General features: G+C 39.5%; 1 protein-coding gene across 1 annotated transcript in view; it reads right to left on the reverse strand.

Annotated features, from left to right (window-relative positions):
- LOC139692491 (transient-receptor-potential-like protein) overlaps positions 1–16481 on the reverse strand; it is a 133438-nt gene that overhangs the window by 111921 nt on the left and 5036 nt on the right. The window contains exon 2 of the mRNA XM_071590709.1: positions 15427–15622. Within this exon, the coding sequence (XP_071446810.1) occupies positions 15427–15622 (196 nt within the window). The remainder of the gene's footprint in view (positions 1–15426; positions 15623–16481) is intronic.

The raw sequence follows: 16481 nt of genomic DNA on the forward strand, positions 1-16481 counted from the left end.
TTAACTAAATTTAGTGAAAATCGTGTAGAATGTTAATGTTCAGTTTATTGTCAGTGTTGAAATAGATAAGGATGGATCAATAAGGAGATCGTGTTTCCGGCTGTGAACGATCCACTTCTCTTTTCATTTCGCAATCGCGAATTTTTATTCACATGTCCTATATTATGCAAATCTGATTAAAAGACATAGGACGCAGTAATATGGACTAACCATTGGCCGAATTAACGTATTTTAATGAGATTCTACATGTATATTACGCCATATTGGAGCACACTCGTTTATGACATCGTCACGACTCCTGTGCCCCCTCCAACCTCATTGCACTTTTTCTCATTTCTGCTTGGATGTGACATAATATGCGATACCTTGCGCAGAAAAAAAGAACGGTCTGTTAACTTATCTAGCATTGTCGAAAGCGCGCATGCGTATTCATTTCCTTCCACTCAAAAATTAAGCTGCGCAGCCATTTTGTTTATTTAACATCGCGTCGCATATCTCTTCACGTTGACTGCCATTGTTTAAAATCATGTATCAGAAAAGGAGGGGTATGCTGAATGAGAGCATTTTGTCACTGGTAACTTTATGTATGTGAACGTAACATGGCATGAGGGGCTCATTACGCAGGAGCTGTTCAACTCATTTCACTGAGAACATATCCTGACTGATCCTCGTATTCGTACCGGGGGATATCCATCTGTCCACACACCCCATGGCCCTCATAGCCGGAAATAAGGTGGAAGGTGATCCTGAGAGGACAGAAAAAGTACCGAAGCGGTAGAAATTAGTGAATTCTTCTTCGGCGTCTTCAAATTATTGTTAAAATTTGATTAGTGCCTCAATAATGTAGTGGGGGTTTCAGAGAAACCCCCACTAACAATTATCTCTCCCAAGGAGTACCCCCCAGCATACCAGACCATGTATGATGATGTAGTGCAGGTTTCTCGGAAGCCAAGACAAAACAATGTCCGCCACCCAATTCCCTTTTTGCTACAATGTACGAGTACTCGTATCTACTATATAGCTACTTTGAAGTCATCCCTCCCCCCGAAGGCGCTATGGCCGCGCTATTTCGATGCCTTATAAGGCGAGATGATCCTGGAGTAGGGACTCTTTCCCTTCCCCATTCCTCACCCGATACCCTGCCTCTGAGTCCGTCGGTTGAGCCTACGACCCCACCAGAGATGCCCAACCTTTTCCCACTCGCTCGTCCCTACTCCCCGGTGCCTGAACTCCATAGGGCTTCGGAATTAGGGTTAAATAAGACTTATAAACCGAATTCGACTCTCTCATTCTGTCCTACGCTCCCACCAATGACATCACGGCCGCCAACCACGCGACAACGTAATGGCCACTACTATCCTGGTGCCACTTGGAAAAATATGGAAAAATGACTGGAAGGGATCAACTGGAAGATATGAACTTTTTTATAATATCAATAGGGAGCCTCAAAACTACATTTTTTTTCATTGATAGTGTAAATCTTCTCATTTACTGAAGTGTAAAAATCTTTCGTGAGAAAGTCACACTTGGCAAAAATGTGTTAGAGTAATCGTGATATTTCCCGTGCACACCATATTGAGTGTTTAATGCAGTTGCCACCGGAGGAACTGCAATCGGTCAGTTGACACTTCCTATTTTAAGACACAGTGCAATAAAGTGCTTAAAAATGTATCATTAAGTGTTTTTAATTAATCATTTGGACTACTCGCATATAAGGGCGTTATCCGTCGATGATACAGACATTTTCACGAGTTTTGCAATAGTATTGGGAATGCTTCATCAAATGAAGTTCAACCGATTGGAATATGCGGGCCTATATATTGCCACGGGAAAGTTTTGGCCATATCTTTTTCAATCCCCCAGTTCTCTGTGCCTCTCTCTTTCTCTATCTTTATAGAACTTAATTAAACATGAAACTGAGATTTAAAAAAAAAACTATTATCCTGAAAGATAGTTTTTAATCGACAACTAAAGGACGAACCAGATCGGTTTAGCAAACAGAAATTAAGAAATAAACGAAAAACTACAGATGAGCGCTATGACGATAGTGAAGAATTTTATTTATATTAACGGAAGAATACAGCAGTCTTGGTGAGGGTAGAGACGAAACCCACATATGCATTGTCGGTAAAAGGTAGTATTATTACGAACGAACTCGATGCAGTGGAGGATGTACATGATGAAATCGCCGAAGGAATAAAAACATCACAAGGGAGAAGGAAATCTAATTATCCTCGGAGACTGACATGCAATTATCGCAGAAGTCAGAGAAGGAAAATCAGAAGGGAGATACCCAACAGGGTAATGAAATGATGAAAGAGGCGAAAGAGGTATTCGGGAGCTCGGCAAACGGTAAACATTATTGCTGGTAAACCCAATATTTCTAAACCACTCTCGCATAAGATACTTTCGAAAAACACACGGAGATGTTGGACTATGCTAAAATGGCTACGAGATCTATCGAAAAAGTATCCGAACTTGATTTTTCTTGCGCACCGTACGAGTCAAGGGATTCAAGATACTTCCATTGACACGACTACGCTTTTGTTTCCGGGTCGTACCCCCACACCTACGGTTTATCTCCAGTTATCACGGTCTTCAGGAACTAAGGATCTGTGTTGGTAATGTCCTGTGCCTTTAACCATCTAGAGATAAATGGAAAAGTGATAAAAACGTATGGCAGCACCTCAATTAGCGATCAGCAGGCAGCAATCTACCCACTGGAAGGTGGAGAAAAAATTAAAGCATGCACATTGAACCATCCATCTCCTTCCTCTTGACATAATGAAAGGAGAAACCTTAGTATCACTATTTTTAGAAAGCGTTAATGACGCAAATACTGCCATCAGTATAGGTAAAATAACTACCTCAGATTTGAGAACAAATGCAGTCGATGTAGCCAACTAACGTCACTAAATTTGCTATCCATTCTTTATTAACCTGTGACGGATAATTTTAAAAAGGGGATGACCTTTTTTGAAGCGCTGTAAAACATTTGATCCTCTTGATTAGCAATGGAAAATATATCATTCCAGCATTAAACTGATCTAGAAATTTTTTACGATCAATTAATTGCCAGTTTATTGAGATTTTTTTATTACAGTTACTACAAAAAGCTATAAGAAAAAATAATGCACAAAAAGGAAGAAATGATTGCCATTAGTGGTTCTTTTGAAACTAAAGATATCTTCTCCTAACATCATGACAGATTTTTTTAGCATTTTCAACATTTTTCCTACGAAATTAGAATGCGAATAAGATTTCCTTCTATGCTTCCATTTTTAGCTGCTCTATGTATCATTTTAAAAGGATTAGCACGAATTTAGGAGAGTGCACTGGATTGCTTGCGTACAAGATCCTTTTCCACTGACTCATGAAAGCGAGACCAATTGGTCAGAGGAATGTCATAGGGCTTATGTGGCAACATATATGATCGGTTTAGATGAATATAGCTTTGGGTTAATATCTCCATGAATGATTTCAACATAGCGATACGTGGAGGAAACATTTATTTAAGCAGTATATGTCAACACATATTTATATCATCCAATTAAGCTTCTATTTATCTATATTTGATGGAATAAATTACATGCCAATTGAGTATGTTTTCCTTGAAGTTTCCAACTTTAATTCATGAATTTTGGCCATTGCAATAACGGATTTGTTGCATTGCCTTGATGAAACAACACTTTCTTCTTAGCCAAATGCGGCCGCTTTTGCTTGATGTCTTCGCTCAAACGTTGCAATAAGTTTGTTTAATACTCATCTATGATAGTTTTTCCTTTTTCAAGATAGTCAATCTCACGTGCATCACAAAAAACAGGCGCCTTTGTCCCTTTTGAATCCATAGTTTTGATTGTTCTTTTACCTCGGGTGTAAAATAATGGACTCATGTTTCATCCATGGTTATGAAATGGTGCAAAACTTCTGCTTTGCTCCTGTGACACCTTGCTAAACACTCAACTGAAACACCCTCACGACAATGGTTTTGCTCAAGTGTGAGCAAACGCGGGACCCATCTTGCACAGAGCTTTTCATGTCCAAATTTTCAGTTGATATTACCGCACTTTTTGAAATACCTACATTGTCTACTGGCTCGCGCACATTCAGTTGGCGATCATCCAGTGTCACTTTGTGGATTTTCTTCACCGTTTTTGCAGTCGTCACTTCATTTGGTCGACCAATGCTATGCTCGTCCTGACAGCTCGTACTGCCTCGTTTAAACTCTGATTCCCAATATTTTACTGCTGTAAGCGAAGGAGCAGACTCACACAGAGTAGAGTCCAGTTCAGCTTTTATATTGGTTGGGCTGAGGCCTTTCAAATAAAAGTATTGCATCACACAATGATGACCAATTTTCTCCATTTTCACAAATTCACTGAAAATGTTCACTATTGGTGGCTGCAAACCCAATAATGAACAACGTAGCGTCTTCAACTTGAAACATATGCTTTATAAATTGCGTACTTTTCAAAATAGTGATATTTTTCAAACAACTACCGGCATCTCTATGTCGGACCGGGTACTTATGAGACCACCCTCGTATGGTGTCTATTAAGAAAACACCGACCAAAGATGCTAGCCCGCCAAATTAGATTAAACTTTTGATGACGGATCATGTAATCACCATGAGCATATTCGTTCACATATCAATCGTTCTGAATGAACTGTGTATCACTGATTATTTTGTCCTCTCGTTTCTGATTTTCAACTTCTTCATTTCTGGTTTCTTATTGAAATGATGTAAAACGAACAAAAAAAAACAAACCTGCAACTATACTTTACTTTGGAATAACTTTGAGAAATTTTCTTATATTCATGATAAAAGAATCAACAACTCTGCAACCTGTGTCATTATCATAGTGTACCTTGAATAATGACTCTTGTATTCGAAACCATTGAAGCGTAATTTTTAAAACATGTGAAAATTTACTGTTGCAAAAGTTGTTGAATCTATCAATGTGTCACGAAGAGTAGTTTAAACTCGGTTCAAAATTATAAAGTTTCGTGTAAAAAACTGGGATATCTGTATCGTTTCAAAATACACATGTTTGGGTGGAAATATATCAGAGTCTCGTGAAAAATAATCCAATTAAACATGCATCACGTAGGGACGTGCTGCATTAGTCTTACTGAATAAACCTTATGTAAAATGTATACTCATTCATTAAACACAGTCATGGGAATAGAAACATTTAATAATAGCGTTGATTTATTGTGATCCTACGCGAGTAGTTATTGAGCAAGGGTGACTTTTTTCAATATGTTATAGCAAGGATATTTGTAACAGCAAGCTTTATCCTTTGGCTATTCAGCGAATAAATAAAAAAATTGTTCCCTCTATTCGGCTTAAAATTCTGAATTTTTTCGCATTGAGTTCCGCTTCCTTTCGTACCTGGCGCTGTGAGCGATATGAAATTCGGGTCCACATTACCTAGCTCGCCGATGTTTAATCATTTTGACCTCATGGCTTAAATAAACTTACCGCTAAAATTCTACGCCCGACCAAAAATATATTGTGTTTTTTCATGTTTATTTTATATGTTCTTTGTATTTCTATTCCTCTATGGTTAATAAAATATGCCCTCTAGAATTATTTTTATCGTCGAATCCACGTTAAAAAAAGTATTTCATTATCTCGCATTAATATATCTCTTGCAATACACCAGGTTTAGAATCTTTGGTCTATAAAGATGTTATTCTATTGCTCTATAAACCTGTATTCCATACTTAAATTTCAATGGGAAGAGTGACTTCTTTTATTACATTTGAAATTTTTACTCCAGAGTATTTATGGTGAAATTTTGTTTGGAATATAACGATGGTAAAACGCTTTGTAGAATTTTCTCGAAGTTTAATGTATTTAAATGTTTGTGCAAAAAATAAAATACTTTCCAGTCTCATGTAAATTGTTAAGTCTCGCCAAGAAATGCCCTTGGTTCCATCTGTATTTAATAATTTTTCCTACATTTTTCTACTACAAATTAAGGAGGATTACACTAATTACATTACAAGGTATATTTTTTTTAACTGGATTTAAAATTTGCTAATAAATTTGAAATTTAAGAGAAATGTCAAATTTGCTCGTTTGAATATTTTTAATGCTAGATAAAGCGGCTGGCAGATTTTCGCCGAAATATTACTTAGATAATTTATAAAAAGTAAAATGTGAAAATTTTTTCTGTATTTGCTCTATTTTAATTATGATGTGCTATAACTACCAAGCACGACACACGGCCCATTAGGCCGAGTTGCGTTGTTCACAGGATTCATTTCCTCTAGACTTTCCACAATGGTATTCTAGCGTTGAATAATTGAAGCGGTTTCCCCTTGCCTACCTGATCATTGTATTTAATGTGACACCATCTTTCAATGGCCAGCCCACTGGGGTCAGATGCCTTTTCAGACGCCTCACCTAGCTCCTATCGTTCGAACTATCTGGAATGGGTTGCCAATCTTGAGCAATTACCATTGCTCCCGCCAGCTCAAGGTGTGAAGGGAGAGCAGAAGCCTATCCACCACGTCTAGGTTATAGTCTACGGGAGGCACTTCATGTATTCTATATATATATATATATATATATATATATATATACATAATACACGTAGGAAGATCTATGCTAACAGTTAGAGATAAGACGGGTAAGATAATAGCTGACATAGGAAAGATCCAAGAGAGATCGAAGAAATGTATAGAAGAACTGTATAGTAAGAACTTCGACCAACAAAGACATGGAAAAGGAACATGACGTAGAGGAAGATAGCTTAGGTGCAGGAATACTCAACGATGGGATAAAAAAGGCATTAAGGGAGATGAAGCTAAATAAGGCCGTGGGCGTGGATAACATCCCTGAGGAACTACTGAAATGTTTAGGAAAATGTCAGAGGAAGAGGCTATATGGGCTGATTCGTAGTATCTACAGGTATCAGGAAGGAATCTGGCCGGAAGACTTTGTGAGATCGGTTTTAGTTCCTATTCCGAAAAAGGTAAAGGCTACATCATGTGAGGATTACAGGACAATAAGTTTGATATCCCACGCAGCTTAAGTTGTTCTAAGGATCATAAACAAAAGGATAGAGAGTGGGGAAAATGATTACTTAGGGGATGACCAGTTTGGGCTCAGGAAAGGGAGAGGTACGCGTGATGCCATTGCTGTAATGAGATTATTAATCGAGAGGAATATAGAATACAACCAGGAACAACCAGGAAGTATTTGCCTGTTTCTTAGATTTTGAAAAAGCGTTTGATAGAGTGAATTGGGAAAAACTAATGAATATTCTGCAGAAAATAGGAATAGATTGGAGTAGTGGATAGGAGGCTAATCCGCAGCCTGTACTCTCAGACTGCTCAGGTGCGAGTGGGGAACGGGAAGTCCGGATGGGCAGTGTTAGGAAGTGGTGTAAGGCAGGGTTGCCCATTATCACCGTTGCTGTTCAACTTGTATGCAGAGGAAATGATTAAAGAGGCATGGGAAAAAGTAGAGGTAGGAATGAAAGTGGGCGGGGAATTCGTAAATTCAGTTAGGTTTGCTGATGACCAAGCTTTAGTTTGTCAGTCAGCCAAGGGGCTGCAGGCATTGCTGAGTGAATTGGAAAATCAGTGCGACAGGTTTGGGATGAGAATCAATATTAATAAAACAAAGGTTATGCGATTTCCTAGAAAGAAAAAGGCTAAGCTTAACATTTAAGTAGCAGGGCAAGAACTAGAGCAGGTGGAACAGTTTACGTATCTCGTTAGTGTTTTGGATCAACACGGTCAAAGTAGTAGGGACGTAAGGAAAAGAATTGCGCGGGCGCGGGATGTTGGACGGGATGAAGGGAGGAAGAAAGTACTCAGAGATGAAGAGGGACCTGATGTAGAGTAGGATGCTGAATTTTGTTTTGTTAGGAGTCACAAAATATTTATTTGGCCGCTGTGCCCATCCAAAAACCTACCCAGCCCAAGGTTGGTTTAGTAAGTAATGTTAGGTATTAACCCACTTTTCAGAAAGTTAAAGCCTTCCACCCTAACTGTGGCCTTTTTCAGGTCAGATTTCAGGCAGAGGGAATGCGGGGTCTTTACTTCATTTCCCTTCGCGCGCAAATTCCCTCAAACTTTCCTTCGACCAGGGTATCTGCCTAACCATCCTAGAATCCCTACCCGATTCAGCCACCAAAAACCGATAAATAGGTGAGAACTCACGAATCCGCTTATATACTAGCTTTCCGATATTTTGAAATTCCCACCCTTAACCGCTATCATTTATTCCCTTCCCAGCATTCCCTGCGCCTCCCCTCCCCTTAGACCTCGCATTCTCTCCGCTCGAAAACTTCCAGTCTGAACTGAAAAAGTCCTCATAGAGGGCCGAAAGCTAAAATTTTCTGATATGTGAGTGTCCTTTCACGTTTTGTCTATATTATTTTTGTTTTCTATTGTGCCGTTCAAATATAATTTGTATATATAAATATATACATATATGAGCATACAATCTACTAAACCTTACTTATATATTACATAGTTTACTACTATGACTTTAGCTTTCTCTTTTTTGTAGTATGCCGAATGGTTGACTATTTAATGTCTTTTCATCTGTTAACGGAGTACTGGTCATGAAACATATTCCACACAGAAACTAGGTGGAATTCAAAAAGCCACTTAAAAATTGTCATTACAAAGTTTTGCCTCAGAATTACGAGGGTCATCCGGAAAGTAGTACCCGTTCGTGCCGCATGAAGTGCTGACGACGCGAGTAGCCGCTGGACGAGGTCAGATAGCTTCAGTGGCTTGTCTGCCTTCTCTGAGCCAAGTTGCGTGACGCTAGCATTGCCTGTGTTGTTTCTGTGATTGTTTACAATGTTTAAAAAAATTGAGAACGCCGCCAGTTGTGAAGTGAGGGCAGTGATTAAATTCCTCAATGCAAGAAACGTTCGCCCATGTGATATTCATCGCCAATTAAAGGAGGTGTATGGAGACAATGTAATGGACGAGTCGTCTGTTCGGCGGTGGTGTCGCAACTTCAACATGGGGAGGGGGAACACACACGACGATGAGCGTTCGGGGAGACCGTCTGTCATTACAGACCAACTGGTGAGCTCAGTTGACGAATTCGTGAGGAACGATCGGCGCGTCACAATTGATGACATCTGTGAGCATTTTCCCAATGTTTCTCGAACAATTGTTCATGAAATTGTTAAACACCATCTGCATTATGCAAAAATTTGTGCAAGATGGGTCCCTCGCGTATCTCAATGAGTTGGCGGCGAAGGACTATGCAGCAGGAATACAGAAACTTGTCACACGTTATGACAAATGCCTTAATTTGCTTGGAGATTATGTTGAGAAGTAGTTTAAAGTATCCTCTTTCAAATAAAATTTTTTATGTTTGTTAATATTTACTTTTGTGTCTTTATTTCACGAACGGGTACTACTTTCCGGATGACCCTCGTATACTGATTGTAGAAACAGTTTACTAGTCAGATGACCTATCCGATACCTTCACGTTACGATTGTACTTTAGTGAAATGAATTTACTAAATCACCTTCTCTACGCTTGAGCGAAAGGCTATTTTCACTCAGTCTCAAATTTTGGCAGCGGCCGCCTTAGGTCCCTTGAAAACACATTGATACGTCTCACCGGCACTCCAAATGATGTTTGTTTGGTTACCGATCGACAACTTCTCCGGCGATAGTCGATTGCTAGGACCCCTAAGATATGGAGGTTTCTATGAGTTCAATATGAGCTAAGTTCCCTCGGGTTCTCCGGGGGGATATGTTTCTATTTCCGTCGTCGTCTGTCTCGGCCTCGGAGCGCTTTGATAGTGCTAGGGGTCAGGGTCATTGGATGATTGGACACAGGAAGATGGACGAAATGCTCATAGATATTCTTCTAGTGAAGGGCATGGAAAGAATGGATGACCCGAGAAATCTTTAACCACTGCTGTTCCGTAGCAAATTTGGATTGTCTATTTTCATTTGTTCGTTTAAAATATTTTATACATTTTGATCACGGCACCATTCAAAGTTAGGTATATATAGAAATTTCGAACTTAAGGCATTGTCTGAAGTTTTAAATGATAAATAACAATCATCATTGTAATTGGTTTTTCCTTCAATTCTATCAAAATAACTTGATTCGTCGACGTATCTGATTTGACATTTTACTGACATTTGTCAGTAGTGAAGCCTTAAGTGGACTCAATTCTAATATTTTAACTGTATCATTTTTTGAATTCTAGCGTATAAGGTAGGTTTTATATGGCCAAAGGCTGATTATTGCTGCATAAACGAGACGTGCTGATAAAGTAAGGGCCGTTTGGTCGCAGGAAAAATTATACTCTTATAAAACACATTTTATTGGCACTTTTAGTTAGCTACAAACCTACTTCACTTCTCTACGTAATCGCCGTTCACTTCTAAGCATTTTTCGTACCACTGCACCAGCTTCTTTAACCCCTCTGCATAGAAGTTCGCCACCTGAGAGTGGAACCAATTGACAACGCCGTTTTTGAGTTCCTCTCCGGTTTCGAAACATTGTTCCCCAAGGCATTGTCAAAAGTTCAAGATATAGTAGTAAGAAGAAAGTAGTCGCTAGGTGCAAGGTCAGGACTGTACGGTGGGTGGTCAAGGAGTTCGCAGCAAAAATCTTGAATTTTCTTATTGGTTTTGGCAGTTGTGTTTCGGTACCCACCTTGCACACAATTTGTGGTATCCGAGGTTTTCCGTGACAATATTGTAGACAATAATGTGTCCAAGTTGAGGAAATTATTCAGCACGGTCATTAATCGTCAATTGACGATCACATCGCAGTTTTCGTTCCACTTACGAAACAATTTCATCGGCCAGAATACTGGGCCTACCACTTCGCTCTTTGTCATGGGCATTTGTTCGTCCATTTTTAAAAGCACGGCACCATTGACTAACCTTTCCTTCACTTATAACTGTAGGTTCATGAACTAGGCTTAACTCCCGATGAATATCAGCAGCCGACAATCCTTTTGTACACAAGAATCGTATGAAAGAACGCACTTCACAGCTGGTGGGATCAACGATTGTCGCGTACATTGCTGTTTGCATGCACGGATACGCAAACGACTTCTGAAACAAAATAAATGCTGCCATAGATTTTCAATGAATCAGTAGATGGCGCTGTAGGAGTAAAACTGTGTTCTGAAGCGCCAATATTTAAAAATAAGCAAGCGGCCCTCACTTAATGAATTATGCCTCATATTACTACATCTAACGAGACAACCTAAAATCCCAAAATACATTCAGCTGTGTTTTATATTTGGCATATATGATAACCTTCTCTCATCCCATCCAACATGTTTTTTTTATTTTTCTACTCCTACTTCCCTTGCCTAACATGCAGTCTCCCCACTTTCGCAGTCTTCGATATTCCACGATTAATCGGGGTACTCTGCATCCACATTTCCTGCTTCCTTTGGATTTATAATTCATTAGTTAATTTGGAACTAATTTATTTAAATTTCTTTCTGTCCATTTCATCTTTTCCGTCCTTATTCACACCTGCATCTGAAAAAACTTTAACCTATCATCCTGCTTCATTCACGAAGTTTCCGATCAATTTTCAATTCCGGAGTGTTCCCTTACATTTTCTTTAAGTTCCCACTCAAAATACCTGTAATAAATTCCCTCCATGTGAAAGCTTCTCTGTCTAACGCAGTTATTTACCTTATGAATCTAAAGCCTCTGTGATTTGCGTCCCAAACTATGCCGAGATAAGGAAACTCTTTCATCTGCTCCAGTCTTCATCCTCCCTGTTTGACGGTTATCTTAACTGTCTTATTTCTCTGAAACCTGAAACCTTTGTTTTTTTACATTGATTATGATCCAATATTTATCGCCTCTTTTCTATAATGTATTCTGAAATAATTATAACCCCTTGGATTAATATGGCACGCGGGCGAAAGTTAACATCTTAAAAATCTCACAAAGGTGTCTGTGTGAACGGACCAACTGGAACCAATATGGCTGATAGCATGGTTGAAAGCCAACAAGGAAATTGCAATTGAGGAGTCCCGTAGTGGAGGCTAGTTTACAACAACGTGCACAATCTCACTACATCCTTGTCTGTTCAATCCTTGTGCTCAGCAACCCATCTGTCTACATCACCATTCTCGGCTAGAGGTTGTTGGCGGAAATTAAGGTGGCTCGATGGACGTGTCGGACCGTGTATGGAGGAGGTTGCACGTGCCTAGTTCGCGGTCGGAATTCTCGAGTCGGTCTGCCGAGTCCTTTGTAGTCTCGGCCGTCAGTGGGGTTATGTCCGAACGTGTTGACGGGAGGCGGTCGAAGTCGCCTCTTCCGCTTACCATCAAAACTTGGTGGGAGCCACCGTAAGCACGGAGATAACATGCATAACCCAAACTATTCGATGAATACAATTCATGAGATTTTAACGTCGACACCGAGGGATTCATTTTTACTCCGCATTGCATTAGTGGGCGAGAATATTGACGAGAAGTTAAGAGAAATTGACGGCAGGAAAAATTAATATAGGGAGTCATTTTTCTCTCGTATATTTTATGAGTGGTGTAGCAAGAAATAACAAGAATCACAATTGTAATTAGGCAAAATTAAGTTATATAGCATTAAAATTTTTGTATTGTTTATTATTACCTAGTTTGACCTTAGCACTCGGCTGCCTCCCTCTAATAAACACAATTAAAATGGTTGTTTTTACCAAATTATGGAAGAACTTGGTTATCTAGCAGAGGTGTATTTCAAGAAGTACAGGGTTGGAAAACTGCCTGGCCCTTTGGGGCTAAGATTTTTGCATAAAAAATTCATACCTATGTCATATCGTTTTACCGTTGTCTATTTCTCACCGGGGTATCCAGACGCATGAATCCACTCGTAGTCGATAATATCATTTGGACATCTATTGGCGAACAAGAGCATATGAATTGCAAAAAGAAATAAATACTTCGCATAGTAAGGATGATCACTCAGTCGGCAGAATCGTGAGGAAGTCGGAAACTCCCGATTTCCTTCAAAAGTTCAGGAAAAAGTGGGGAAAAAAGAACACTTATTTTCTAAATAATTCTGAAATGTGATATAAAAATAAAAATGTGACAGTGGAATATGGAGTTAACAAAAAAAACATATTTCTCATAGTTGTTTCCGTCGTACTTCGCGCGTCCAGGCTTAAACTGAAAGTGAGATGGGCTCGACGTCAGCTATATTAGTGGCTCGCGAAGCGATGACGGATGGATTAAAAAATATGTTTAATCAGATTCCAAAAAATGGAGTCAAAAATCAGGAAAAGTAGCGGCGTATTCGTCGGGAAAATTGTAAGAAAGCCCATAGTTGGAATCTTAAAAAAATGTCTAGCCACAATGATATAAATTTACAAATGACGTAAAATAATTAATTTCACACGTATTTGGAGATGACACGTCCCATGGTATACGATACCTTTTAAGGATACCCTTTGTTTATCTTTCGCTCTCTCCAGCCAAAAACTAGAGTAAAGTACGTGGTGCCCTACCTTTTGGCCTTTTGAAGGATTGCAGGGTAATAAAGCATACGTTCATGAGGATTACTGTAGAGTTTTTCCTTAAGTACTGAAGTAAAAATTGGAATCCTGATGGTAAAAATCTTCAATTACAGTAAAAGCTTCGAGGCAGTATTCATCGTTTCGCAAAGAAATCGGGTGGAATTTTGAGATATACTAGATATGAACCCCATGAAAAACTCATCGGGAGCGATACACGTAGTGCTCTGGTGTAAATTACGTTTTTCTGACGTCAATGAAAGTATTCTTGAAGGGAGGAATGGATCCTTTTGAGAGATAGAGCTTCGTTTTACCGTTGTCTATTCCTCACCGGGGTATCCAGACGCATGAATCCACTCGTAGTCGATAATATCATTTGGACATCTATTGCGATGTAAGGCTCACGTTTCTAGTGATGCAAATGACGTTGGCCAAATTTCCTCGGGAACATGCATGAAAATCGTTGAGCGTGCTCGTTTCGGAGTGGAGGTAATTCCTCAAGAGCATACTCCACCGTGGAAAATATGTTTTAAAGAGCACTTGCGGTAAATTGGCCTTCTTTGAACTCTTATCGTTAGATTGGATTAGCTTAGTTTTTTTTAAATTTGCGTTCAGAAATACAGTAGACGGTAAGTTTGGATTATTTTGGTAATATTTTATTCCATTTTAATGCGTTTTTTTTGCATTTTATGTTTGAAACAATCGCTTCGTCCTTGGTGGTATTTTTTCCCGAATTTTTATTCCATATGACTTTTTTGATCATATATCCCTTTCGTGATATGGATTATTAAGTTAGTTATTTATTTTAAATATTCTCTAATTCATTAATATCCCTACCAATTTTGTTTTTTCTGTCTTGACCCTTAAAGAATCCGCATTCGTTAAACATCACTAAAATATAAAATTTGCCCCCATCTGTCTTCTCATGCCAATGGCTTCCTTTTCAAAATAATTTTCTCATTGCACCTAGTTTCCTCCATGCAATGAGGTGTGAATTGGCTTTGGTCAAAATAATTTTAAATTGCTATCTAAAATTGGGCCCATGAGCTGTTTCAATGGAGACCAGCTAATTTATAGAATAAAAACTCTATAGTTTCTTAATAAATATCATATAAAGCAAATGATCAATTATTGACATGTAAAGCTTATCCTAGAAATATCGATGACTATAAATAAGGTAGGCGAGAGGCAAATCTCCCACATAAGCTCTAATTAGTACATATCTTTGAAAATATTCAATACTGTGCTGGAAGATAAACCATACCGAGATAAGGATTCTGTTAATTCAAACCCCGTAAGTAATACAACGATTTCTCTATTTATTGAAGTGTCACGAATGAAAACATCCTAAAAACTTAGGACGATAGTTTTTATACATGGAATACGGTTACTTTAAACTTGTCACCACAAGCAATCACTATTAATTGGTAGTCCATCGGTTAAGCTTAGGTTTCGAAAGGACACAGACTGAACAATATTCAATTTCATAGCCTCACCTAACACAATACAACCCAACACCTCAAACTGCAATAAAAGCTTCTTACATTCAGTATAAATTCTACCTACCCACAAGAAATATAGTCATACATGTCTCGCGAAGAAAAAGAGAAATAATCGCATGCTTATAGAAAGATGTTGGTTTACTAAAGACTGCTTGAAGAAAGAGCGTAAGAATCAGAGCGACAGTCAAAAATGAAGCGCGAGAAGCAAATAATGAAAGTTGTTGGTGCAAAGATAGTAGGAGGATATGAAGGGACTAGCAGATGGAACAATAGTGTGGAGAACTACTGCAAAACAATCTTCGGATTGATAACCCGTGATAATGGCAGCCCCGGTCAAACGTGAAATCGACACGCATGTAACTCAGCTGGTAAATCCGCACGCGTGCATTGTCACGCGATGGGAGGGAGGGTGAAGGCGAACTCGCTCACCGATGTGTATCCCGGGTTGCCGCAGCAGAAGCTCGACCACCTCGACGTTCTCGCTGTCGACGGCTATCCCGAGAGCTCTCCGGCCGAGGGCGTCTTCGCAGTTGACGTCGACGGGCGAAGGGGGCCCCAGGCACCGGAGGAGGGTCGCGCGGTCCCCCCTCTCGGCCGCCTCCAGGAAGGTCCTCTCCTTTGCGTCCTGGCCCTGAGAGCCATGTCCCTCCGACCCTCCCCCTCCGAGCCCCCCGCCGCCGCCTTGGGCCCCTCCCACCCCCCGCACGCCGCCACCCCCGCCTCCTCCACCGCCGCCCCCTCCGCAACCCCCATTGCCCTGCTCGGAAGATATAAGTAGATACATTAAGAGAATGTAAATGCATGTTTTGAGCAGCGTTGTGACGAATATAGTTAAACGTACACGATAAAAATGGACCATCAAGGATTTGTATCAAGCATGATTTATGAAAATATTGACACTAAATTCACTAAAAACGTATTAACCCAAGACAAGAGCGAGCAATTACCACGCTCATGGAACACATGTAATATGGACGCTTATTTTTACGACTCTGAAACTGTAGAAAAGTCCGCACTCGTACCGTTAAACGAGAAAAATCGTACTCATGCCCCAGGTGCGCTGTAAAAGAGAAATTTACTGTCAAAACAAAACTTAAGTTTAACAAACTGAAAATTAAGCCCAAATGCCTTTAATTTGGCAAGTTTTTCGCTCTTCCTTTATCGCCACCACCGATATGTGAGTTGTTATAAACAAAATTTACCACTTCCACATTTATTTGCGTAGATTTCTGCCGTATTCAGTTACATTTGATTCAGCCTCGGTGAAGTTGGGTCGTTTGCAATGTGTTGCTTGTATGACAGACAAACCTTAGAATTATCCAAACCTCCCGTCGCTTTTCTCGTTTATTGCCCACAAACGGTGGTAATTTTGCTTAAAAGAATTTATTGAAGAAATAAAGTCGTGACAACGGCGTTGTTAATTATCTACGTTAACAAATGCGAAATTAAATTCGTCGAGATGGAATTTTAAGGTGACAAAACGG

The sequence above is a fragment of the Hetaerina americana genome, unplaced genomic scaffold (genome assembly GCF_022747635.1).
Source record: "Hetaerina americana unplaced genomic scaffold, ioHetAmer1.1.p SCAF_4, whole genome shotgun sequence".
In the NCBI taxonomy this organism is placed as follows: domain Eukaryota; kingdom Metazoa; phylum Arthropoda; class Insecta; order Odonata; family Calopterygidae; genus Hetaerina; species Hetaerina americana.